Genomic DNA, 24,579 nt, shown 5'->3' with positions numbered 1-24,579 from the left:
TGTGGTTGTCGATGACGTTACAAATTATGATGACGATGATGGTAATGTTAATGTTGACATCACAATTAACAAAATCACTATCAAAATCGACATTAGCAATATCATCAACACCTCCAGATAGTGAATTTAATTATAATCGTTATAAAATAATAATCGTTGCTTTGATCTTGTTTGTTCAGATATGATATCCAAGATGGCTTTATGCAAGTGGTAAACAACTTCGCTTGCGCTGAAGGAACAGTTTTTGCGTTACCCGGTGAAATGTTTGGTGTGATCGATTTACCAGATTATCTTGTTATGGACGAAGTTGGTGGCCATCTTATAAATCGCTCAGTAATGTCTGTGATCTTGCGACTTAAGTTGGAAAAATCTCACAGAAATAGAGTGTACGAATGTAACATCAAATCAAAAACTTCGCAATCGGTTATCATAAAACTGAATGAGGAGTTATGCAAAGATTATGATTTTGCATATGATCAAATCGTCCAGATCGATCTCAAATTAAAGTACAATCGTCGTCCAATGTGTGAAATGCATCAAGCAATTGACTTGTGTAGAGAGAAGACCGACATCCTACTTCCAAATGCAAAGAATGCATCCTATAAGTGCAAGGTAAGAACTGTCTCTTCATCGACGCATTGTGAAATGGGGTACGCCAGTCATATGCGCAAATTTTGTAATCAATCCTAAAATATTTTTTCATTCTCGTAGAAATTGATCCATGATTGGTTTATGGACAGAAAACCAAACCCAAATCAACACGAAGCGATTTCGATGATTCTCGATCCCACTCCCACTCCGCCGATTCTCGTGATCGGGCCGTTTGGCACTGGGAAAACATTCACCTTGAGCCTCGCTTGTGTGGCCATTCTCAACAAATCTAAAACAAATAAAGTTCTCATTTGCACCCACTCTCACAGCGCAGCGCACATTCACCTGAATCATTTGGATTCGCAGATACAAAAAAAACCATTAATAAACATTCGACCACTTCATGTGGTTAATTGGTTTCGAAATGTCAACACTATTCCTGAAAAACTGCGGAAGTATTGCAACATTGAAGGTAATCTGGACGCCTTTTATTTGCTCTATAGAGAAACGATTGCTCTATTTTTTGGGGGGCTGTATATCTAAAGTATCCCGCGAAAACTGTCGGTAAAGAATACCGTTGTTTAGGGATACCATATATGTCATGTCTTCAATTAAATTAACTGAAATTAAGAACACTTTTTCCAAATACTTTGCTAGAATTTCACTAGAATGTTCATTGCAAATTAATACCAGGGCAAAGCATTCTGGTGAATAACGAAATATTCTTAAGATTTCATTTTTTATGGGATTTCGAGAGTCACTCTTGTATTAATAGTCTGATGCAGTCGATTTTTTTCTAGAAGAAACCAATGAGATACGGGAGCCAACACTGATTGACATTCGTGACAATAACGTCATCATTACGACTTTGGCGACCGCTCGTTTGCTGTGGAAATTTTATCAGGATAAAAAATTGTGTTTCACGCATATCTTAATTGACGAGGCCGCGCAGACCCTGGAACCCGAGTCCTTGACCCCGTTTGTCATGGCTGATGAGAACACAAAAATTGTGTTGGCTGGGGACCATCAGCAGGTAATACGAAACTATTCACGTATTCACAGATTATTCGAATCTGCATTTTAAATCATAAACGTACGACCAGCAGCTCTAGATCATAATACTACTTGCGTATGCTTTTTATAGATGGGTCCATCAGCTTATTCAAAATGGATGTGGGCTGATGAGTTTGGTCCAAAAGTATCTCTTCTTGAACGACTATTTACACATTACAAGCAATGTAACATATCTTCAAATAAACCACCAGAAGAAGGCAATGAGGAAACCTCTTACGTTGAAACACCGTATGTAGTCTTACTTACTGAAAACTACCGCTGCCACGAGAAGATTCTTCAGTTTCCATCTGATAACTTTTATGGAGGCGAATTGGTTGCCAGAGGTGACCAAACTACCTACAAAAAGGTGCCAGTTCTTTCGTTCTACACTGCCCAAGGTGTGGATAAACAAGATGAAGAAGGTTTGTCGTACTACAACGACGCTGAAGTTGCTGAAGTAGTAGCAAGAGTTGAAGATCTTATCTTTCTCTGGCCAAAAAACTGGAAAAAGAACATCGGAGTACTCACGCCTTATCGTGATCAGGTAACGATGCACATTGGTTCTGCGGCTTGTCTAATTGGGTTTCAATATAAAAAAAGTGATGCGTTTCAATGGTGTATACTTTGTTGTAATGCAATCGTTGTAATGCAAACGTATATTACTTATATTTTCAAAATTACGCTCACACGGAATGGAAACGTTTTTATTAGGTGAAACGAATTCGAGATGCATTGCGAAAAAAAGGGCTTGGTTATGTTGATGTTGAAACTGTTGAGAACGTCCAAGGTAATCTCTTTAAATATGTTATTTCATAAACCAAATTCTACTTTATCGTTTTTGAATGGAAACAAAGTAAATAAGACTTTTGGTAAGTACGTATACATGTCAGGAGACCAGGAAACCTGTTACAATTTTGCAAACTTGCAAGAATAAAGTATTCACGACCGTTATACATAAAGCCAAAGTTTCTGAAAGACTAACACTAAACCCTGAGGTCGGAGGCGCCTGTTTACGGACCGAAAAAAGGGATGCCAGACACTTCTAGGTTATTGCAGGCTGCTTCTTAGTTTTTAATCCCTTGTCTTAACATTTAGGTAAGGAATTCAGGGCGTTATTTATTAGCACGGTCAGAACGATGTGGACTTGCTCGGTAATCGAAGGACGAAATGAGTACCCTTCTGAACTGGATTTTGGATTTCTTTCCGATCCACGTTTTTTGAACACTGCCGTGACTCGTGCCCAGTCTTTTCTTGCCGTCGTTGGAGATCCCATGTCGCTATGCAGTGTGGGTGCGTGCAGAGATTTGTGGAAAGATTATCTCAGACGTTGCGAAGACAATAAAGGTCTGCACGGCTGCACTCTTAAGGCTGTGATGGATTTTTGTCTGTGTTCCCAGTCTCTTGATCCGAGCGCTCAGGAATTCACATATTTAAAAGGTAAAGTAAATGATCAGGGCCGTAGCTAGACCGCTCAATTGTGGGGGGGTGTATTCATATATTTATGTTTATTTACCGTATAGGAACAATAGCGTACAAAAGACGAATATATAAATATACAGCCCCCACCCCCAATTATGTTTCTCGCTTCGGCCCTGTAAATTATGAAGATGGTAGTGATTAGCTTTTAAACGTTTTATCGGCTTTTTATATATATCAATTTAGAAAATAATTGTGTTTCTTTAGACGACAAAAAGGCAAAAGAGGGTGTTGTAGAAAATAACGAAAAGGATTTTCCGGAACAAACAATCATTGATTCTGAACATAACTTTACAAAAGACGACAAAAAAGCCAAAAAGACCGTTAAAAAGAGTGGGAAACAGAACTTTCTAGAAAAAATAATCCTTGACTCAGAATATAACATAAAAGAAGAGGTACATGAAATATTTAAAGGGTAAGTATCTTAACATAACAGTTTTTTTATCAAATATTTTGAAAACATTGCGACAGAAGCCATAGCTTGCGTAGAGATCCATTCACGCTTCTATCCGATTGTGTGAAATGAATATTCGTGTGTGTGTGAAGCTTCATATTAAAACACAATAAAAACACAGTGCTCAATGTATTGTTTGACTTCAATAGATTTTCGTGGTTACGTGGAGCATACGGTATTACTGGTCCTAACAAAACAATTCCACGCACTCATATTTATTTAACTGTCAAAAGAGGAAAAAAGAAATCCGAAGTATTAAAGGAAATTAAAAAGCAGTTTAAATGTGATCCCAGAAAATATTTTGAACTTTTTCGGGAACCGGAAAATTATTATTATTATTATTATTAAACTTTATTTACACACGGTATTCTCAATCAGGATTTTCATGCTGACAAATGACAAGATTATGAATTACAAAATAAGACTACAAAAATATTTACAATGATAAATCAAACTAATAATTAATATACCTGCTTTTCATGAGAGCCGTGTAAGGAATATATACAAGAAATATAATATAATACAAATGTGAATGTAGATTAAAATAATTTGGAACAGCCCGCTTTAAAATTTGATAGGTTATTTGCTAGCCGTAGCCCAATCGGTAGGCTGTTCCATAGCATCGCACCACTATAACTAAAACTATTCTTCAGATAGTTTGTGCGAGGCTTAGGAACAGCCAGCTTACTATTTGTGTTTCTCAACGAATAAGGATTGACACTGTCACGGTTTACAAACATGGAACCCATGTATTGTGGAGCAAGTCCATTGAGTGATTTATAACCATGACAGCCTTTTGAAATTGGCGTTGGGAAGATAACTTTTTCCAGCCAAGTCTATCGAGTAAGATGTCGGCATTAGTGTCATAGCTTGAAAAGGTCAAAACTCTCGCTGCGCGATTTTGTAGTTTTTGAAGTTTATCTGCCAAGGTTTTATTGCAATTGTCCCAAACTGTACAGCAATAATTGAAATATGGCTGGACAAGGGAATTAAAAATTAAATACAATGTTGCAACTGGGACAAATGAACGAACGAGTTTTAAAGCGCCAATACCAGAAGCAATTTTTTTTGTTAATTCCTTGATCTGTATATTCCAAGATAGATTTTCATCAAGGTGAACTCCTAGAGATTTTGTATGTGAAACCTTGTCTATAGGAATTCCGTCTATTTTAAAACATGGGTCTGATTGGAAAGTAGCTATTCTTTGTCGTGAGCCAATTAGCATAAATTCAGTTTTGGATTGATTCAATGTAAGCCTATTGGCGATAAGCCATTTATTAACATTTTCAAGATCTTGATTAAAGTAATAATCTATATCTTCAATTTTATTGCTTGCAAATGTTAAATTGGTGTCGTCTGCATACATTCGTGCTTGGGAGTGCTCAAGACAATTTGGCAAGTCATTTATATACAATAAAAGCAATGGTCCCAAAATAGTTCCCTGTGGAATACCACAAAGTAACGTACGGTTGGTAGAAAGATGGCCATTGACATAACATTTTTGACTGCGGTTACTTAAATAAGACCTAAACCAGTTAGCCACAGCACCCCCAAGACCATATGCTGACAGTTTTGACAACAAAATTCCATGGTCAACTGTATCAAAGGCTTTCTTAAGATCTAGGAAAACGACAGCATTGACCAGTCCTTGGTCAATATTGTAGGCCCAGCTATTAGTAGATTCTAGAAGTGCAGTAACAGTTGAATGCAAACGTCGAAATCCAGACTGGCTATTACATAGTAAATTGTTCTCAGTAAGAAAACCGTAAATTTGATCATAAATAATTCGTTCGAAAACTTTCGCCACAACCGGTATTATCGAAATTGGGCGATAATTATTTAAGTCTCTACGCTCGCCCTGTTTGAATAATGGAATGACTTTTGAGCATTTCCATTCTTCAGGAAAGATACCGGTAATGATAGAGCAGTTAAAAATTACGGCAAGGGATTCCGAAAGCAAGTCAGGACAATGACGAAGAAGCTTGGCAGATATTTTGTCTAGCCCAATTGCTTTGGACTTACAAAGTTTGTTAAGAAGCGAATAAACTGATGATGGGGTTATTGACTTAAACTCTATATTATTGTTACTATTGTGGCAAGTAAGATATTCTAAATACGAGCGATTGTTTTCTTCGTCAGGTATTTTTCCTTAAGCTTAGGTCCAATAGTAGCAAAATGAGTATTAAACGTCTCAGATAGGTCCGAGGGGTCAGTAATAGAAACCCCGTTTATTTTGATTTCATTTACTCGTGAACTCATCTGTTTTCTTGAGGTCAATTCATTGATGATACCCCAAGTTTTTTTAACATTATTCTCGTTTTCATGAAAAGCGTTCATATAATAGGTTTTCTTAACAAGTTTAATTTCATTGTTTACAGAATTTCGAGCTTTCTTAAAAACAGTCCAATCACAAATATCTTTGGATCGAATAGCTTTTATTTTCAAAACATCTCTTTCATGCATTTGCCTTTTTAATTCAGGCGTGATCCACGGCGCCTTAGAAGATCTTACTCGCCTAGTTCGTAAAGGGGCATGCTTTTCCACTACGTTGTTAAAGGTCGTTTTCCATATACGCCACATATCATTCGGATTATTATAAATCCTTATCACGTCCCAATTCTGTAAAGAAATATCTCGTCGAAAATATTCAGAGTTGAAATTTTTAAGTTTTCTATAACTTATTGTAGAATGGCCTTTGTTGCGTGGACTGATAGAAAGCTTACGGAATGCGTAAATTAAGCTATGATCACTGATACCGACATGAGAAACACCAGAGGAAACAATATTATCTGGTGTATTGGTAAAAATATGATCGATCATAGTTGATGAAGTTTCGGTAATTCGAGTTGGTTCATTTATTAATTGATGTAAACCATAGAGTTCAGTGATGCCAATTAAAGATCTCGAATTGCAATCTAAAGTAGGCGATCCAAGGTCACAATTTAGGTCGCCCAATAGGTAATACTCGACATTTTCTGCGTCAAGCATATCAATAAACGTTTCGAAATGATTAAATTTATCAGTATTCGAATTAGGTGGTCTATACCATGTTGTAACGAGAAAGGGCTTAGAATTTGGTTTTTGAATTTGAATACATAAATTTTCCAAGTCATCGATAAACAGGTCCTTGCGAAGTATAAAATTTACGCAGGAGCGCACATAAAAGCAAACACCTCCATACGTTTTTCCATCGGCACTACTACATGCTCTGTCCCGACGTATAATTTCATATCCAGGTATGTAAACATCGTTATCGCTTATTGTAGAATTAAGCCATGTCTCGTTAATTGCTAGAACATCGATTGGGCTAGTAGCAAGCAAAACTCGCAGCTCATCAATGTGATTTACTATGCTTCTCACATTAAGGGCTGCTAACTTAAACCCGCGTGAGGTAGGAATAACGGATTTGGGAAATTGTCAATCTGAGATAGATTTAGCAAAATCTAAAAAGTTTTGTTGTAAAGCTAAGCTACCTTGTCTATTTAAATGAAGGCCCTTCGTGTTTAGGTGGCTTTCATTCATATTTGAATTACTTAAGAAGGGAATTTTATTGCGAATACAATAGCCTTTAAGAATGTTATTAACCTGAGTAGCTTTAACAGTTAAGTCATGATTATCAGACCTTACCAGAATGGCTGATATTCCAACATCTGTACCTGGTGAATCTTCTTTTACTTGCGTTACAATGTTGACGATAGAGTCAGCTATTACTTTTGGCGTGCAATGACTTCTCAGGTCGTTTGTTCCAACATGTAAAATCATCTTGTCCGGTGTTCTTCTTGTAAGTGGCTTGACAAAGTCCTCCATGTCTGTGACTGTTGCTCCAGGGAACGGCTTTACAATAAAATAATGATTAGGATCTTCAGCATTCATCTTCGGACCGATAATATTTTTAACAATTGAGTCTCCTGCAATAACAACTGATTGCTTCTGCGAGTTCTGGCCCTGTCTCGTTGTTTCAATGTTGGAGGTATTTGCAATCCCGCCAGAGCCAGAGGTATTTGCATCCGGAGCATTTAGTTGACTGGTATTATGAGCTGATGGTTTAGACTTGGTTTTCTTACTCTTCTTTTTACTCTTTTTTGTAAGACTTTCTTTGGCGTTGGGCTGACTATAGATTACAGGCTGATCAGATTCATGATTCAGTTGAGTGACTTCATTATTATGTATGATTTCACAGGCCGGTTCAATGTTAATTTCTCCGTCTTTTGAAATCACAGTGTTAGTCATGGACGTATGTTGAGAGTCATTTTGAAATAACTTAAGAGCAGTCAAAAGGCTGCTCTTTTCGTTTTCCAAATTTTTATTTGCCATTTTCAAATCAGATATAGAACAGGACATGTTCATATTTTGTGCCCTAAGATCATCATTCATTCTGATTAGCTCAAGCTTGTCTTTCTTTAGGTCATTAACTACGTTTTCCAAAACCAGAATCGAGTAGGGTTTACTTTCTTTAATATTGTTTATCTCAACTGTAATATCCTGTAGTTTTTTGCCACATTTTCGGAAAATCTCTCAAGTTTCGAATTCAATCTTGCTATTGACTCGGAGTCGCAGTTATAGCTGGAGTTGCTTCCCAAGGGATTATGCCAATTTGTTAAGTTTGCGTGCATACCGATTGGGCCTTCATGCAAATTTTTTGACTTCGCATTCAACTCATCATACTTTACACCGATTTCAGAATCTATTTTCGCTTGATTTTCGTCTTGGTATTCCAATTTCTTTTCAACATCAGGTTGATAACTAAACGAATGTTCAAGTGCATCATCATTGACATCGTCAGGTTCGACAGCTAGCAAATTTTCAATTGATTGATTTAGATGTAGTTCGGCATGGCTATCGATTTCAGAAGTACTGTCCAGATCTTGATTTAAAAGCGAATGTATTCTTGCCGTTATGTCACTACCTTTCTCACCACCAAAGTTTATATTTTGGCTTTTTGTTAGCCAAGTAACTGATAACAGCTTACTTTCAAATAACCATTTACCGCCACTGGGGGAACGCCATGTTGTTGCTTCGGCAGTCTCCTCGTCAATTTCGGTTAGTACAAGCGCTTTCAGGGTTTCAAGAGATCCCGTCCAAATAAGTTTACTTTTCTTAATGTTGAAATAACTGTATAACACATTTAAAACAGTTGAGGAATTCATTTTAACTCAACAGAACTTGAGAAACAACAGAGCTCCAAAATACACGTCCGTCTCGGTCACTTACAAAAGAAACCAACGTTCAAGTATTTATCAAATCCAACATCGGGAGGTAGCATCCTGGCTGTAAATAGATTCAACGAGCCAGCGAATGACGTTGAAGACGAAAAATCAGTTACAAGTATAGCATCAGGAACATTAACCATGTTATGTTCTCAGAATGATAAACACTATGCTCTCACTTGTTTCCATGTCGGCTGTGCAACCGATGAGTTTTTTTCTGAAGAAGCATTTAATCGCAGGCAACGGTTTCTGGATATTCAAGGATGCATGGAGGGTTATGAAAACTTTGCTAGAAGACAAGAATATCATTATCACAAAAGGGGTACGGACAATGCAGATCAAAATGAAAACATTGTTGCCAGCCTCCCCGCTAACTATACTCGCCTAGGCCAGCTTTACAAGTGTTGCTTTCATAGTGAATCTGATATCATGTCTATACAAGTTGACGAAGATGTTCAAGTTGACTGTGGTGTTGAGGATATAGGAAATCCTGATTGGGATAGAATATCAGAAGAACTGCATCGAAGAGTAAATCGCAACATAGGAGATCGGGTGATGGTGCAGAAGGTCGGTTTTTCGCCAAATGACAATCATAAAGGTTACATCGTTGATTGTGATTATACCTATAACTCTGATGGTGAAATTTTGTTCAGAAATGCAATTCTTATTAAAGGAATGGCCGGGACGTTTTTAGAAAATGGTGACTCTGGGGCACTTATAAGCTTTCTTGATGACGATCAAGTGAAACAAGCGTTTGCTTACGGTGTCTGTGAGGTTGATGATCCTTATTCACAGGAAGCGATGAGTTCCGACAAAGAGCTGAGTGAGGATAGCAGTGAATCTGGCAGTAGTGATAAATATTCCTCTTCTAGCGACGACGACGAAGTCGCTTTAAACGTGAAAGCAGATGGCAATGAAGAGTTTTCGGCTACCCCAAAGGTGCACGAAACGAAAGATGGGATCGTAGATGATTCCGATGAGGAATTCGTAGTTTTTGGCGTCGAAGGTCCATTGTTCATTGCTTTAAACTTAAAGACAGGTTTACGGAATCTGGAGCTTTTAGATAAGGGATGTTTCAGTGAATGTGGAAATACTCGATAATGTACGCTAATCAGTTCAAAATTGTCATTTTAATATTTTTAATCGTAGTATATGTCAACTGTAATCTTAGTTGACGAGGTATGGATTATTCGAGCTGTGCATGCAACGACTGCTTGCGCTAAAATGAATACAAAAAATGGGGAAATCATGTACATTCAAGCAGAATATATGAAAATACAACAAAATTCGTGTTCTGATCGGGTACAAAAAGCACCATTCTTTTGTGGTAAACACAGCTTTAGTATTCTCAAACGTATTTCACTACAAATCTGAATGTGTTATGTGATAGACGACATTATAATTTCATTTATAAACTCAGTTTTTTCAAAATATTTGTATTTTTAAATTGAATAATATAGTATAATATAGCATCCACAACCTCAAATAAAAAGTGTTTGGATCTGAACTCACAGATATTACTTTATAACTGCAAAGGTTTGCCCCCTTGGCTACCCCCTGCGCAAGGTACTTAGATTACTGAATTGAATTTTAAATCGATTACCCATCCAATTAATAAGAGTAAGTGATAAAATCGTTCTCTCAAACTCGGTCTTGCGTTAGGGGCATGCAACAGCAGAATGAGGGAATGCTTTCCCACTGCCTTTTACCGGCAAGATCACGGAGGACTAAAAATAGTTCTTTGACAACGCTAGAAATCCAGCCAATATTTTTCAAGAGTGGCACATTCGTACGTCTGATGGTTAGACACCATATACGCGGTATATATTTATCTCAAGCGATAAAACACGATGAGACGAAGCTTAACCAGCGATGTTTTGCTTTAGTATTTTTCAGAACAAGCTAGTGCCTTTTCACGAACCTTCTCTCCCCTCTTGCCTTTGGAATTACATCAAGCGTGTACGATCGATACAGCAATCTTCGCGCCATTGGCTTCCAGAACCGGCTCAGCCGCAGTTTTTTAATTTGAACTTGACAATTTAAATCTATTAAGACTTAGATAAACACCGCATACAATATTAATATGATGTTTCCAGATAATTCCATAACACGCCTTTCATCCGTGAATCCCCATCAACCCCTGGTCGTTTCATGCAATTCAACGCTTCGTGAGCCTACCAAAAACTCCCTTTAAGATCATCATTACGTAGCTATTACTCGTGTTTTCCTAGAACTCCGCGGGGTGGCAATTGTTTTTCATGCCGGGTGCTTTTATTTACTTGCGATAATTTATTCATTGAAGCCACTGTCATAAAGCCAGGAGAATCCCAATTTTTCTTGTTGCGGAGAGTGTCGGTAGATGAAATTAACTACTTCGATAGTTTCTCAAGGATAATTGCGTTAGCGTGAGTATGGATTGACTGACAGTGTCATTACAATCGCCTATTTTAAGTTGCTTCGTTTTCCAGTAGCATTTATATTGATATTTGTGTCAACGAATGCAAAATAATTGTCGAGCAAAATTTTTCAACATTCAATTTCTTTCTCTTTTCCTTTGAAGCCGAGAAGATGATTTGACATGTTTCTTCAAATATATCTTGGTACCTGCGTGAAAGGCAACGTATTTACAGGTAAAATCTTCTGACTTTCTTCGATCCTTTCAGACATATTTACTTCCGCCAGCTCAAAATATAAGAAATAAAAACACAGGTAAGTTATCGATATTATATTGCAGTGCTTAGAATATATAGGGCCAGTGTAGACTACTGTGTAGTGAGTGTACGCATACGAACGTTTAAAACTGTTCCCCTTTCTGTCTAAGACAAAAGACCGTCTTTCACACTATAAAGATTGAGGGGAATTATGTTTCTAAAAGGACATGTTTCGTTTGTTTACATTCATTGTGTCACATCATTTTATCGTTTCCCTCTAAATTGATAAAGGAGATATAATTAATGAGCCTAGAAATTCATCTAAATATTTCGCTTGATATTTGATATAATCGTGTGTTTGCTAGACCCAGTGCTTGTGACAACTTTTAACCAAATTAATAACATGGCTCAGTGGAATCCCAACCTTCCGAAGCTCATATAGAAATGTATAAAAATTATAATATATTTCAAGCGTCGGTGGGCTTAAATGCTATACAATAAATACCAGCCCCTGCTGTGTTAAAAGCTATGAAATTTAGCCATGCCAGCGAAAGATAACAAAAAACACGATCACATCCGCCGAAACAAGGGAGTCTTGTACTTTGTCAAAATAAAACATATAGCATAGGACGTTTTATTATGTCATAAATTATTAATGATACCTTGCTTTTCCTTGAACTGTATTTCTGAGAAGAGGTATTTCATAATACTGTATAAGGTCAACGAAGTCAATGTCGCTTTTTCGCCGGAAGAAGCAAAAGCGCGCGTAAAAAATGAGTGATGATTAATCTGCCATAATTATACGCTTTTAAATGCTGTCTTTTGTTGACTTTGTTTTATATGCGAACAGGTTTAAACACGATCTACACAGGTCAGTATTCAACCAATGACTTATCTTTCTGCCATCAGTGCCACGCCAACTGAAGTTCTAGCCTTTTTAAAATGGGCTACTGAAATCAGCTTTCGTCCACATTTTTTCAGTCTTGCTAAACATCAATCATCATGAAATCACGAAATCAGTGTATTCGTCCAACGGATGTGATAATTTTATTCGTCGATATCAATATGAAATATTTCACAAACGAATTGAAAGGTCTCGTATAGGAACCTGGCTAGGCGAAGTAAAAAGCGCATCACATAAAAGGCTGATTAGTCTAATTAGTCTTTCATTATATGCAGTTTTCACCTCGCCTAGCTGAGATAACTCGCTCCATGTAAACAGGCCCTACGCCATCATGCGTGTATAATTTCTTCTAGAATAAACATAGTTTGCCAAGAGCTGCGGATTTCAGCTTAAATTATTATTTTTTTATTTTCTGAATTTTCTGTTTTGATGCTTTTTAGTTTACAAATTGTGCTCTCATCTGGCCTGTCCCTGGTAACGAGTTTATAGTTGACGGGATGTCTCAGTTCGAAACAATTCTCGATGGTTTTGTTTTTGGAACTATAATGCGCTCTCAGGGGGTATGTGAATAAAAAAGGCTGCTTTCTCCGCAGGAAAATACTCTTCTTATAGCTTCTATTCAAGCCAGAATTTCGCATTTACTGCAATTAGCAAACTTAGAAAATCGCAGTATTTTTCAGTCAAGTCGCTCTGCGGAAAAGATTTTATTAGTTTGACAAAGTTGTCAGTATGAGAAGTTGCCAGTATATGATTGTGGTACAATTAAAATTAACAAAATACAGTAAATAAGTCGCATTTCTGACCTTTCAGGCAATAAAGAACCCATACGATATGGCAAGATTCATTCATTGTCGAAAGGCTATTAAAGAGGGATTGGATTCGGTCGAGGTAAATCCTCTCAGGAAGTTCTCAACAAAAGTATAAAGCTTAGGCCTAAATGTTTTGTTTTTAAAGTCTATATTAGTACGTACTTAGCGGTCCTCGAAACGTATAGTTTTACGCCTGTATTCTAAAAGCTCACTCATTGAGTGGGAAATCGCAATTCGCAATATTCTCATAACTTTTCCATGGCGGTATTTTCAGTCAAACAATATATAGCTTGATTTTCAATGTTAATTTACTTTAAATCTTTTCATTGACTAGGAAACTTTCTCATTGATCAGTAATAACAAAATTTCTATGTCACACTCAAAGAGTGTGAGCGTGCGTGAGTGAGCTTTTTGACTACAGCCTGACAGGCGTTAGTAAGTTTCACGAAAAAAATGGCAAGGAGTGCCGTGTTAAATGTTTATAGTCGTGGTAACAGTAATAGCTTTGTCAATAGATAAAGTCAAATTTACGAAATGCACTTTTGAGAAGACAATCTACTTTTGAGTATACATTTGAAAGGAATTAAAATATCAATGTCTGCGACCCTATATAAGGGGAGGGACCGTATGAATCTCTTGTTTTTAAAACAGTACTCATAGGACAACCTACCTTGGTCGTATAGTTCATAGGCAATATCAATTTCAGGTTAGTTAAACCGATTTGAATAATTTTTCTTGCAGTGGATTATGTTTGGGCTGGATACGTACGTCATCAATGTGGTTATGCAAACTGGTGATCAATTTTTCGCAAGAGGAAAAACCAAGATTGCCCTCAACTTCTTCAAAGAAGCCTGTCATTTCTGGCCCAGTTCTGCTGTCTGTTTTATTAGGGAAGCGCAGTGCCATGTCATGCTCGTACGTATCGAGTATTTTATCAGTATACATGTAACATATGGCTTTAGATTAATGTTGATAAATAATCTCCCTCCCCCTGTATGAAACTATGAAACGCGTATTCCCTCCCTGATCGTATGATATACATCGTATATATAATAACTTCAATTTTTCATATTCAATAATTGTAATATTTATGTAATATTTTTAGAAAAGTTTTGATCTTGCAATAAGCCCTTTAAGAAAAGGTAAGGAAATATATTTTAGAGTGACGATGGAACAACTGATCATCTTTAAATAAATAAAGATTGATTTACCAGCTTGATATCAAAGGCATTATGAATCGTTAGCTCATTTTTGAATTGCTGCCTAAAGACAAATTGATAATAATTTTTGTGCTTGCCTCCATAGCACAATCACAAATCACCAAAAAATTGTAATTCCTATATTTTTAGCAATTCGTCTTAGTGACGTAGACGAGTTTGATGAATTATGTGCAACGATTGATGAATATATTGATATTGGTAAATTAAAGGAGGCTTATGCTCTTTATTCAACTTTGGCGGAAACGTTTCCACGTGTAAGTGCACCGTTCTTTTTATGAACTATTAAACGGAGCTCCATTCAACTCAACTCAAGTGTGTTTTTAGGTTCCCCATTTCTCAACGAAGCTGAAAGAAATAAACAGATCACTTAAAAGAAGTAGGCAGGTGGGCAAGACGACAAGCGCGAAGAAGAAAGTAAAGAAGGTGCGTTTGGTTTTCTACTTCAAGAATCGCTACTCCTGATTAATATATTTCGATTTGCAAGTTTCGGAGTTGCGCAGAAAGGTTCTTTTATTTGAGGCTGTAGTGGAACTATTGCGAAACTGTAGGAGAAGCCTATGGAACAATACTTATATATATACTTAATATTTTTGATACTTTATTGCATTATTAGCTATTATTGTTCGAATCTACAACGGACCTATGCCTAGATCCCTTAGATTAGATCCATTACAACAAATATCAGGTGTATAATATATTGCACGTGCACGTGTATAGGCTAATATATTATAAATACACGTGCCTTATAACTTAGTTTCGGAAGCGTAAAATCATACATCTAATTGCGTTCGCGGTTTGTCGTGTAATCTGTAATGGTCAACTGATCTACTATTGATTGAATGATTTTCAATGTCAAAAATTCGTTCACGATTGGATCATGCCCGCATCATCATGAAAGAATAAAGTATTTTCTCGTCTTTAATAATTGCAGAATCTAACCAAAGCATCCAGTGGGAAAACGAATGTGACAGGCTGCGCATCTGTAAACATTGGTCAGACTAGAAACGAGGTGAGATCTAGAGTGATATGCCGGATCTAGTGACCTCCGATTTAAAAACAACCCGAGGGAAAAGTTGCAGCGCCTACGAATGATTCCTCGTGAAATGTGGTATAACAAGCGCCTAAATTAGTTTCAGTGTAAGGACCTTCGCCTGAAGAGTTAGTTTCGCTATCCTTAGCAGATCTCCTTTAGTCGAGACATTGTGAAGCTTTTAAATGGGCTATTTTATATATATAGTCAGTGTTTATCCACATCTATTGATGTGCGATTTATTTTTTATGAACTTGTTCGTCGAATTTTCCCTATGTAAGATAAATTAAACTGAGTGCTAAACATCCTTCCGTTTATTTCAAGTAAATCCTGTTTCTAAAATGAATTTTGTAGAGATTGACTAAGAGATCAGATGAAAAACTCAAAGAGAGGGACAAAGATGTTGGCGGGACAAGTGATGAGGTAAGTATATAATGTTATTCAACCAATTTTCCTCCTAAATTAGGCTGTAGTACTCCCCTAATCGATAATACACATTTGCATGTTTATGTCTTCTGGTGAACGGAACCTCAAAGGCACCGCAATTCGCAAAGACTTTTGAGGATTTTTTACACTTAATGTTCAGGTTTAATCGAGCTGAATCTGAACTTAGCTTATTCGTAAGTTAGTCAAGAACAATGGGTTATCCGACTGTCTTAGCCTAAAATTAGCGGTACAAGAGCCCGTACAGTTGCAATCAGTTGTATACTTACTTTCCTTTAATAGATTCGTGAAGGAGCTTCTCAATAAATTCAATAATATTTTTTCGCTTTTTTAGACGAACAAGTTAGATGAAGCTACTGGTGGAATCGAACAAAATGTTGAAACTGTTGTTCTCCCTAAACCGGTACCTGAGCCACCAAAGGTAAAAAAGAAGAGTATCGTAATAAATTATGTTAAAGTACATGTACAGTGCCTAAAACATTAGACTGGTTTAGATATATGATGCCCTTAAAAGTACTAAGAGAATGAACGACGTCTCTCTATTTCGTTCTGCTTTTTTCAAATACAAAACTAATAAAAAAATCATTCTCACGATTTTTCACTTGTCGTTATGGTGAAATTCAAATGTAATGATATTTGGCAACTGACGTTGAACTGTCTAGGTCGTTAAGAAGACAAAGAAACAGTTGATGAGAGAGCATATGAAAAGACAGGAGGTATGATATAGTAAATGCGGTTATGAGTTCTGTATTGTAAACGTGATATGTCAACACAACGATCGATCAAAAGTCGATCTGCAATGATTATGCCTTAATTTTAGGAGATAAAAAAGGAAATTGAGAAGGCTAGCAAAGAACAGGAAGAAAAGTTTAAAAGGCAACAGGAGCTGGAAGCACGCAAGAAAAAAGAACGGGAAGAAAAGGCGGAAGAATTTAGGAAAATTTTAGCAGACGAAGCTGAGAGACGAAAAGAAGAAGAAAAACATAAGAGAAAGCTGGAAAGAGCCAAAAAGGAGGAAATGAAGAAGAAACAGACGAGTAATGTAAGAAAAGCACGGGTAGCAGCCGAACTTGCTTCTACCAGTTCAACGTTAGAGCTAAGAGAAAGGATATTGTTTTTCATCGCTTTTTTCTGTAGAAACGTGCTCAAAAAGGATCTTCAAAGAGCTCTAGTGGTAGCAAAGGTGTTGATGCATCAAATATGAAGACAACGAAAGGTGAGTTAACTAACAAATTTTGAGGGCCTTAATTTAGCTAAACTTCGACTGCATGAACTCAGTTAAAAAGAAAATAGGCAAACATTTTACAAGTGAACGATTTCTCTCCGATTGGGATCTAGCCTTGGTAAGATTAGACTGATCAGATTAGAAATTCTCTGAGGATTTCTTGTGTACAATAGATACATATCCTAAGACTCAATTATAAAAACACACGTGAACTTCTCACAGACTACTACTGGATGTCCATTCCTAATCGTATCGTATCAAATAGCTTACAAACAACAACCCCCATCCCCCCTTGGGAGGTAGGAACAACATCATTCTACTCTCGGCACTGTAAGTTTGTAACATGTACTTTGCACATTTCTTGTTTAGTTAAAGATCCTCAGTCAACGCTAAATGACATGTCAACTGATTTCGACCACGTTCTTCGGAGTAAATCACGTCTTAGACGTGTTTGCCCAACTTGTAACACCCCCCGTGTCTTTTCGGTGTCACTCGGCGCTCGATGTCATTCATGTAACAGCGAAATGGTCGTCTGGTATAGAAAAATTAACACAACCAATTGGGTCAAACCACGAAAGCCTCCGGATGGCGTATCAGGTTCTTATCTACAATGCAGGCATTATGCGCAGGGCAAAACATGTGTCAAGATACCGTGTAGGTTTGCTCATGGACAAGATGATGTTGAAATTTGGGACCTATTTCGTTTAAACGGTGCGTATTATCAAGTAAATTATTTGAGCAATGAAATATTTTTTTGACGACACGATGAGTGCAACTTTTTCCCATTCAAACCTGATTCTTCATTCTTAATCTAAATCTAAAGTCTAGAGAGAATGAGTTAGGCAAATAGATGATATATCTAAGTAAGCTGAAATGAAATCGCTAAGTATTTTGAACATTGTAATCAATATCGCTTTGAAACAAAAGTTCAAAACTTGTGAACTCGTTAAACATTTTAGACTTAACCACTATAGCGGTTGAAGCTAAAAAGGCCTCTGAGTAGAATAAGTATCACTAATATCATGCATGAATGAATGGAACTAGTTTTGGTGTATTTGACTTGGCTCTTGTAGGAATGAAGCCTCGAAACACAGCCTCGAGCACAACTTGGACAAGCACAACTACCCATGCAGCTTGGTATCCAGGCAATCCAGCACAGGAAGTACCCGAAACTACTAATGGCCGTCATTCCAGAACCGATTCTTTGAGTTTACACCATTCTAATCAATCCTTTTCAAGTCCATACGATGTTTCGAGTTCAGGCGACTGGCAAACTGCTGAGTCTGAGTCTGAGGACTTTGATTCGAATTCAGAATACTCGTCCTTTTTCTTTTCCCAAGACACCTTCTACGAATCAAGTCAAGGCTCCTTATTTTTACATGATGAAATACAAGACGACGTTTGTTTGACGGGCAAAGACGTCCAGAATAATGAAGAATCGGAAAAAACAACAATAGGTGAAGATTTGGGTGGTTGGATTACAGTTGGGGGGTCAACGAAATTTCAAATGGGATTAAATTCAGGTATAATAATAGAATATTATCATGTATGCATAAAGTGAGATAACAGTGATAAGAATCTATTGCTCGATTGGAATGTTTAACTCATTTAACTATAAAAACCCGGCTACCTCTACACTCGAATTGCTTCAATCTTATCGTTACCTTCAAAGGTCTGGAGAAAAAGTTGAAGGAGTCCAGTTTCGCTTTCGACACCATTTCGTCCGTTATGGGACAAGAAAAGCTACGGTGCAGATTTTGCAACATAATGTTTCCGTCCCAGTTAGAGCTCGAACATCATTATTCAGATGCTCAGCACAGGGTTAATGTGATAAGACTCACTAAGAAACTTCACACGAAGTCTGCTACGAAATTTCGCCCACCACCCGATGGCGTTTATATGGGCCGGTATAAAGTGTGTCGCAGGTTAGAAATTCAATTCTTATGTATACATTCTGCATACAATGTGTCCCTCGGCTGTGATGTTCATATTTTTAGTTTGTATGACAAGGATGTATGATAATTCATTAGAGTGGGCACTTCTGCCTGCATATTTGTCTAAGAAAAGAGAGCGCCAATTTTCACAGGAAACAGAAATATGCTATGCACAGGCAATGATATTTTGCACCCTGGTTATATAGAGTGGTTAGCGATTATATTGTTATTTATCTTTCGCTGAAAACGTCCTTCTTTGCAAAAGTAATTCATTTCATAGGTTTGAGGAAGGTTACTGTTACCTCGAGAAGAACTGTACCTTCGCACACGGCCAGGCAGAGCGTGACTACTGGGAAGCTTTATACGACGAACAGACGTGCCATTTCACACAGCTTGAAGAAAAACAGCTCTTGAAAGAAGGTTTCAGTGAAAAACTCTGGCGCAAAATCAAACGTGAAGGACCGCATCGTGTGGTTAGTTTGAATTGTCATACAAATGATATAATTGCAACCGATGTGTTGGAACAAATACAAATACGAGATTGTATTCCATTTGAAACTTCTTGTGAATTGTACGTTTGAATATATTGCTATAATTTCACTTTCAGCTCCAGCAAGAGCTTCCTGGTGTAACTGTGAGCTGTGATTCAGGATGGAAACTAAAATTGGTAAAAGTCGATGGTTCGCAAGTCGACCATAAGTGGATAATTGATGTTCGAATTCAGGTAAAAAATCATTATTTTATTCATTCTCGCAACATTCTTTAGAACATTCTCCAAGACGTCTGTAGTTCCATTTCGGTGATCGGAAAAGGTAATCAGTCACACAATTAATGATTCACAATGTCTTCACACTAACAGGGAATGCGTCAATCACCGCTAAACCAAGTAGCCTTTCTATTCGAGACCCATTTGGATAAATTCAAATTCCTACGCCGCAGTGGAAAGCAAAGGCAATCCCTAAACCTGCAAAGCGTTCATTTTCGTGAGGAGGATTTTGTTGAAGACATCGCTAGAAATGAGTCGGCAGTACAATTTTGTGTTCAATTCTCGTCCGGCGTTTTTGGTGATTTCGAACAGAAGTTAGTATTTGATTTTGGCAAAGATAATGTCCTTGCCCGTCCACTCTTCGTGTCAGTTGTGAGCAAAGATAATTCCAAAGAGAAGTCTTCTTCACGTTCAACATACTGTCGCATCGCTGAATGGTCGATGGAACAAGTGGAATTAGTTCTGTGTAAAGAATTAGTGGAGTTGGATTCGGATGGTTTGTGTCAGCAATATAGTATTCCAAATGATTCGAGTGTACCTGAAAACTGTTCATTTACACGTGGAACATACTGCGATCTTTGGCACAAAATCCTGTTTATTGAGGAACAGCACATTCAAGAAGCGGTCGCAAGGTAAGTTCTTTTCTCTACATTTTGCCCCGTGTTTTATGTTTTGTTAGGTCATAGGTCATGTTATCAATGATATTGACTCGTTATTTTATCAATGTTTTTCATCATAATGGTGATGAAAGCAATGAAAATGGTTGTGAAGATGATACTGTTGTTAATGGTTATGATGATATTTTTCACGACGATGTTATTGATAATGTCTTTATAATGATAATGGTAATGATATAATCGATAATCTTATTGATAATTGTTGTTTATGGCTTTGACACTATTTAGATACGATATACAGGACGGCGAAATGAAAGTTGTAAACAACTTCGCTAGCGCTGAATCAACAGTTTTTGCGGCACCTGGTGAATTTTTTGGAGAAATCTATTTATCTGATTATCTTGTTATGGACGAAGTTGCCGGCCATATTATTACCCGCTCGGTAATGTCTGTGGTCTTGCGGCTAAAGATGGGAAAATCTCACAGCAAGAAAGTATATGAATGTTACATTCAATCAAAGACTTCTCAGTTTGTTGTTATAAAATTGAATGAGATGTTATGCAAAGATTATAGATTTTCCAAAGACCAAGTTGTTCAAATTGACCTCAAATTCAGATACAACCGTCTTCCGCTGTGTGAAATGCATGAAGCAGTTGATATGTGTAAACACAAAACTGACATTCTTCTTCCAAATGTAAAGAATGTGTCGTATAAGTACAAGGTGAGAAATAAATCACCATGTTAAAAATTTCATAAAAAAGCTCCTATTTTATGTTCTATCGGCACTTTTTTTAATTGCGTAGAGGTCAATATCTGATTGGTTTATGGACCGAAAACCAAACGACAATCAACACGAAGCGATTGCGATGATTCTCGATCCCAATCCTACTCCGCCTATTCTCGTGATAGGACCGTTTGGTACTGGGAAAACATTCACCCTCAGCCTCGCTTGTATGTCAATTCTCAACCAACCAGGACGGTATAAAGTTCTTATTTGCACCAATTCAAACAGCGCAGCTGACATTCATCTGGAATATTTACATGAAAAGATAAAAGAAAAACCATCCTTACGGATTCGACCAATGCGAGTGCTCCCACTTTACAGGAATATCCGGACTGTTCCTCCAGAACTACGGAGATACTGTAATATTAAAGGTAAATGTGGATGCCTGTTCAAAAGGTCCTGCGAACAATGGTTTTCTGTCTGTACGTTTATAGTCGCGTTTACACTAGAAGCCTAGACCTACCCTGAACCGGATCTAAGACAAGTCTAGGTAATATGTAAGACGTTCACACTGTCTTCGTTGTTGATGATATCGGATAGCCAAAGTAATCGACAAAATGCTTGGAACAAATCTCCAAACACGACGAAAAGGGGGTAATACTAGTATGGATCATACTATTAGGTCTGGCCTGATCTAGGCCAGATAATTAGCAATTATTGAATGAGGTTGAACATGATATGGAGAATTATCAAGCCGAAGTGTGTCATTATCAACCGAGGCCGAAGGCTGAGGTTGATAATGACAAACTGAGACTTGATAATTCTTCATATCATGTGAAAACCGAATTCAATAAAAGTTTTATCATTTATTTAAAAGAACGAACATGTATTCGTCCTCAAAGTTGCCGAACCTTTCACTTGAGGAAGCCATTGTGTTGATGTCTTCGCCATTCGTGTGACGTCAAACGTGGGATACGACTATTTATCACACTAAAAAAGGTCGTATCACACCTTATGACGTCACACGTTGGATATGACGATTTCACACATGGCTATTAGCCAATCACAGACTGTGAATTATTTTAAATAAATAATAAATAACGTTAACACCTAGGTCTAGGCCTGGTCCAGGCCAGGTCAAACCACATAGTGTAAACGCGGCTTAAGAGAGGTAGACGGAGCAAACGTTTTGCAAACCGCATGTGAAAAATTTGTTTGTTGGAATATCTATGTTTAGAAAATGTTAAATTTGTTTATGCCCCTTGAGGGGCAGCTGCCCCCCAGCTGCCAGTACGTCTATGATGTCGTCGTTTCAGGATATTACGATGGAAATTCTCTAGTTTTATTAATTTTTCTGCCAGACGTCTAACGTTTTGCTTTTTTCTGAAACAAGCTGATGAAATACGGGAATCAACGTGGAATGACATTCGTGACAATAACGTCATTATAACAACTTTGGCCACCGCTCGTGTGCTGTGGAAATTCTATCAGAATGGAAAATTGCATTTAACGCATATCTTAGTTGACGAAGCCGCGCAGGCCCTGGAATCTAAGTGCTTGATCCCGCTTGCAATAGCTGATAAAAATACAAAGATTGTTTTGGCGGGAGACCACAAACAGGTAATAATAAGTAAATAAAAGCTACATTCAGGTCGCCTTGAATTAACCCGCGGGTGGGTGCATAAGTATTCGTTAAGAGATAAAAATATAGATATGCTATTTTTCTATCAACTAAGTACTTAATTAAAATTTTCAACCAGCATATCCTTGTTGCATCTTACTTTCCTATCATCCTCGGGGAACTGACCGTAAAGCATTTAAATTTTGGCTAACGACAAAGTTCCCAGATTTTGTTTTCGCACAAACCACACCTTTAACTACTTATTTATACAACTGTCACGAATCTAATCCACGCTAATATTTATGCTTATCATCATAGATGGGGGCGCGAGCTTTTTCAAAATGGCTGTGGCCCGAGGAGTTTGGTCCAGAGATATCTCTTCTTCAAAGACTTTTTGCACATTACGAACGAGACTACAAATCTACTTACGAGTCAAGCTCTTTGTCGCAGCAAGCCAATAATGACACCACTCACGTTGGGACACCTTATGTAGTCTTACTCAGCGAAAACTACCGCTGTCACGAGAAGATTCTTAAGTTTCCGTCCGACTGCTTTTACGGTGGCGAATTGGTTGCCAAAGGTGACCAGAGTACCCTCGATAATAAACCAGTTCTCTCGTTTTACACTGCCCAAGGTGTTGATCAAAGAGTTGAAGAGGGGTTGGCGTATTATAACGACGCTGAGGTTGATGAAGTAGTGGCAAGAGTCAAAGAACTTGTCGATATCTTGCCAAAAGACTGGCCAGCGAAAAGTATTGGGGTTCTCACGCCATACCGTGATCAGGTAATGCGCATGATGTTCTTCTGCCTGAGTGCCTGTATAATCAGTATAATTTGATGAGCACTGTTTTAACCCACGGCAAAATGCCCCCTCCTAGGCTCCCCTGGTAATCATCTATTTTCAATGCTATGGTTATTTTCATCTACCGAAATTCCACTTCGCAAATTAATTGTTGCCGCAAAATTATTGATTTATTGTCAGCGAAGTTTTGAGAACTGCAATTCAGGGGCTCAGTAACTTTCTTTCCGTTTATTAGGTGAAACGAATTCGAGAGGGCTTACGAAAAAGTCGGCTTCGTGACGTTGATGTTGAAACGGTTGAAAACGTTCAAGGTAGGTAAAGAAGTATTTTCTTTCTCTAAAATACTTCTATAATGTAATTTCGCTACTATATACTGACCGAATCAGTAATGTAGCTGAGAACGGTCTGTGTGGTAGATTTCCGTTGGCTAACAAGCACTATACATTTCAATGAATTCACTCAACAGTTTTGTACTAAACATGATGTTGAAAACCTTTTGTCAGACTTTAAAACCTAATTGACGTGTATATTCAACGGGTTGGATTTTATTCGCCCGACTCAGGAGAAAAATGATTGAATACTTTATTGTTGTAGGGAAGGAATTCAAGGCGCTGTTTATTAGCACGGTCAGAACGATGTAAACTTGTTCGGTGATTGAAGGACGAAACTCGAATCCTTCGGAACTTGATTTTGGATTTCTTTCCGATCCACGTTTTTTGAACACTGCCGTGACTCGTGCTCAGTCTTTGCTCGCAGTCGTCGGAGATCCGATGTCGCTATGCAGTGTGGGTGCGTGCAGAGATTTGTGGAAAGATTATCTCAGACGCTGCGAAGAAAATGAAGGACTTCACGGCTGCACTCTTAAGACTGTTATGGACTTCTGTCTTCGCTCCCAGCCCCTTGACCCGAGCGCGCATGAATTTACACCTAGTGTGGTTGCAAATAATAGAAAACAGGATACTTCAAAAAGCACATCCTCAAAAGGTAAAGCAATATTATTGGTCTCATCGGACCGAATGCAGCATACTTTATTTTTCAAGTATAGACACCTC

General features: G+C 37.6%; 4 protein-coding genes across 13 annotated transcripts in view; 3 read left to right on the top strand and 1 right to left on the bottom strand.

The window, feature by feature from the left end:
• The window catches only part of LOC114516141, a 29,758-nt gene extending 19,590 nt beyond the window's left edge, over nt 1–10,168 (top strand). For 3 of the 4 annotated variants that reach the window (XM_028535536.1, XM_028535535.1, XM_028535533.1), the window contains exons 30-38: nt 180–612; nt 712–1,063; nt 1,392–1,624; nt 1,736–2,188; nt 2,356–2,431; nt 2,740–3,081; nt 3,328–3,535; nt 3,724–3,899; nt 8,789–10,168. In XM_028535536.1, coding sequence (XP_028391337.1) covers nt 180–612; nt 712–1,063; nt 1,392–1,624; nt 1,736–2,188; nt 2,356–2,431; nt 2,740–3,081; nt 3,328–3,535; nt 3,724–3,899; nt 8,789–9,882 — 3,367 coding nt within the window. In that variant the 3' untranslated portion in view covers nt 9,883–10,168. The remainder of the gene's footprint in view (nt 1–179; nt 613–711; nt 1,064–1,391; nt 1,625–1,735; nt 2,189–2,355; nt 2,432–2,739; nt 3,082–3,327; nt 3,536–3,723; nt 3,900–8,788) is intronic. The other variant, XM_028535534.1, reaches the window with a different exon arrangement.
• Nucleotides 6,976–7,824, bottom strand: LOC114516148. The gene has a single exon (XM_028535546.1). It carries the CDS (start codon nt 7,802–7,804, stop codon nt 6,992–6,994), a length of 813 nt encoding a protein of 270 aa, XP_028391347.1. The 5' UTR covers nt 7,805–7,824; the 3' UTR covers nt 6,976–6,991.
• Nucleotides 10,169–11,073: 905 nt separating the features above from the next.
• LOC114516143 (probable helicase with zinc finger domain) lies at nt 11,074–24,209 on the top strand. The gene is made up of 26 exons (XM_028535541.1): nt 11,074–11,186; nt 11,342–11,411; nt 12,777–12,896; nt 13,147–13,224; nt 13,887–14,060; nt 14,251–14,287; nt 14,495–14,619; nt 14,690–14,788; nt 15,297–15,374; nt 15,750–15,818; nt 16,174–16,260; nt 16,502–16,555; nt 16,660–16,881; nt 16,977–17,055; nt 17,434–17,775; nt 18,138–18,587; nt 18,737–18,989; nt 19,279–19,471; nt 19,606–19,722; nt 19,858–20,396; nt 20,670–21,102; nt 21,185–21,536; nt 22,499–22,725; nt 23,045–23,509; nt 23,763–23,838; nt 24,122–24,209. The coding sequence occupies exons 3-26, from the start codon at nt 12,834–12,836 to the stop codon at nt 24,166–24,168; spliced, it is 4,659 nt and encodes a 1,552-aa protein (XP_028391342.1). The 5' UTR covers nt 11,074–11,186; nt 11,342–11,411; nt 12,777–12,833; the 3' UTR covers nt 24,169–24,209.
• LOC114516142 (helicase with zinc finger domain 2-like) overlaps nt 24,205–24,579 on the top strand; it is a 15,179-nt gene continuing 14,804 nt past the window's right edge. For 6 of the 7 annotated variants that reach the window (XR_003686271.1, XR_003686268.1, XR_003686270.1 and 3 more), the window contains exon 1: nt 24,205–24,511. Coding sequence is in view for 3 of the 7 variants with exons in the window: in XM_028535538.1 (XP_028391339.1) it covers nt 24,298–24,511 (214 nt within the window). In the remaining 4 variants the exon portion in view is untranslated. The remainder of the gene's footprint in view (nt 24,512–24,579) is intronic. The other variant, XM_028535539.1, reaches the window with a different exon arrangement.

Source organism: Dendronephthya gigantea, unplaced genomic scaffold (assembly GCF_004324835.1).
Source record: "Dendronephthya gigantea isolate DGI-Jeju-01 unplaced genomic scaffold, DenGig_1.0 000005F, whole genome shotgun sequence".
In the NCBI taxonomy this organism is placed as follows: domain Eukaryota; kingdom Metazoa; phylum Cnidaria; class Anthozoa; order Malacalcyonacea; family Nephtheidae; genus Dendronephthya; species Dendronephthya gigantea.
This window is presented reverse-complemented; position numbering and strand designations above follow the sequence as displayed.